Source organism: Poecilia latipinna, unplaced genomic scaffold (genome assembly GCF_001443285.1).
Source record: "Poecilia latipinna isolate Pla-1442-1.1 unplaced genomic scaffold, P_latipinna-1.0 Scaffold1359, whole genome shotgun sequence".
Classification (NCBI taxonomy): Eukaryota; Metazoa; Chordata; class Actinopteri; order Cyprinodontiformes; family Poeciliidae; genus Poecilia; species Poecilia latipinna.
In genome coordinates, this window is record NW_015113975.1 from 85,813 (window position 1) to 87,100 (window position 1,288).

General features: G+C 40.1%; 1 protein-coding gene across 1 annotated transcript in view; it reads left to right on the top strand.

Moving 5' to 3' along the window:
• The first annotated feature begins 450 nt into the window (after window positions 1–450).
• LOC106961989 (adhesion G-protein coupled receptor G2-like) overlaps window positions 451–1,288 on the top strand; it is a 15,019-nt gene continuing 14,181 nt past the window's right edge. The window contains exon 1 of the mRNA XM_015056129.1: window positions 451–469. Coding sequence (XP_014911615.1) covers window positions 451–469 — 19 coding nt within the window. The remainder of the gene's footprint in view (window positions 470–1,288) is intronic.

A 1,288-nucleotide genomic window follows, 5' to 3' on the forward strand; every position in this document is an offset into this window, starting at 1 on the left:
TCAAGGGGCAGTATTTTGTGTTTTCTAGGCACATTGTGCAATCAAATTTAATCAAGTAACCATGTTATCTTCAGTTGTTGCTTTATATACATAAAAATGCTTCATATACATAAAATATGACTTAAAAGAAATGTGTCTTTGTAAATTAAATTAAATTGACATTGGGCCTCTGTCCCTTTATAAACTCCTGCTCTTTCTGAAATGCTGCCTTCGGGAATTCATCAGAACATCCTATATTAACCTTTTAACAACGTTTTATAGGAGAAGTAGCTCCTATATTGAGCTCAGCTGATGCGCAGTTCCACAAGGTGTTTGCTGGCTAGTCTGAAGGAGCTGAGTGGGGAAGCTGCAGCTCTGAGCAGCCTTCTGTGCCTCAGAGGTGGGGCTCGGTCCACCCAGGCATTTTGCTCAGCTGAATGGTTGCCATGGAGATTAAAGGGTTTCTCAAACATGAAAGAATCAATTGCAGGTACCGTTTTAAATAAACTGACTTCATTTCCTTTTGTAGGCTGCTTTGGAGCTCTCAGATAAACTGTATGATCATCAACTGATTGGCCTGAGCGTGCGATGCAAGACCATTTCAGGACTTCAGGAACGAGTCAACATCACCATAAAATTAACAACAAGCATAAATGTAACAATCATGTCATTTCCCCACTGTATTGTTAAACTCGGGCTTAAACCTTATGTTGTTTCAGAATGTAGGTTTGATCAGGTTTAGTAAAGATAAGTCAAAATTAAAATCTGATGCTAAGATTCACTAAACAATGTATTTTTGTGTTTTAGGAAACCCTGAGGCCAGAGTGTGTGTTCTTAAATACTACAACACAAAGTAAGCATAAACTCCTACATGAACCTCGCGTAGTAACATGAAAAATCATTACTCAATTTGTTGGATCGGACATAAATAGACTTTCTCGTAGAGTTGTTATGTGCTGATGAACATGTGACGTTGTCTTTAAGTTAACAAACTGCTCTGTCTCTGATTTACCAGAGTTTAGTGTGGATGGATGTTTTACCCTCTGGGATCGTAATCAGAGTCATGTCACCTGTTCCTGTGACCATCTCACATACTTTGGTGTGCTTTTGGTAGGACAAACTTTCTGTTATTAAATATCCATGAGGGCTGTCCTTTGCACTCTAAAACATTTCTAAAAAGTAGTCAGGTCCCTGTATGACCGGTGTCAGAGTCTGGTCCGCAGTGCCGGCAGTGAGTCGAGCTCGTTTCCAGTGAGAGTTGGACTCCACCAAGGCTGCCCTTTGTCACCGATTCTGTTCATCACTTTTA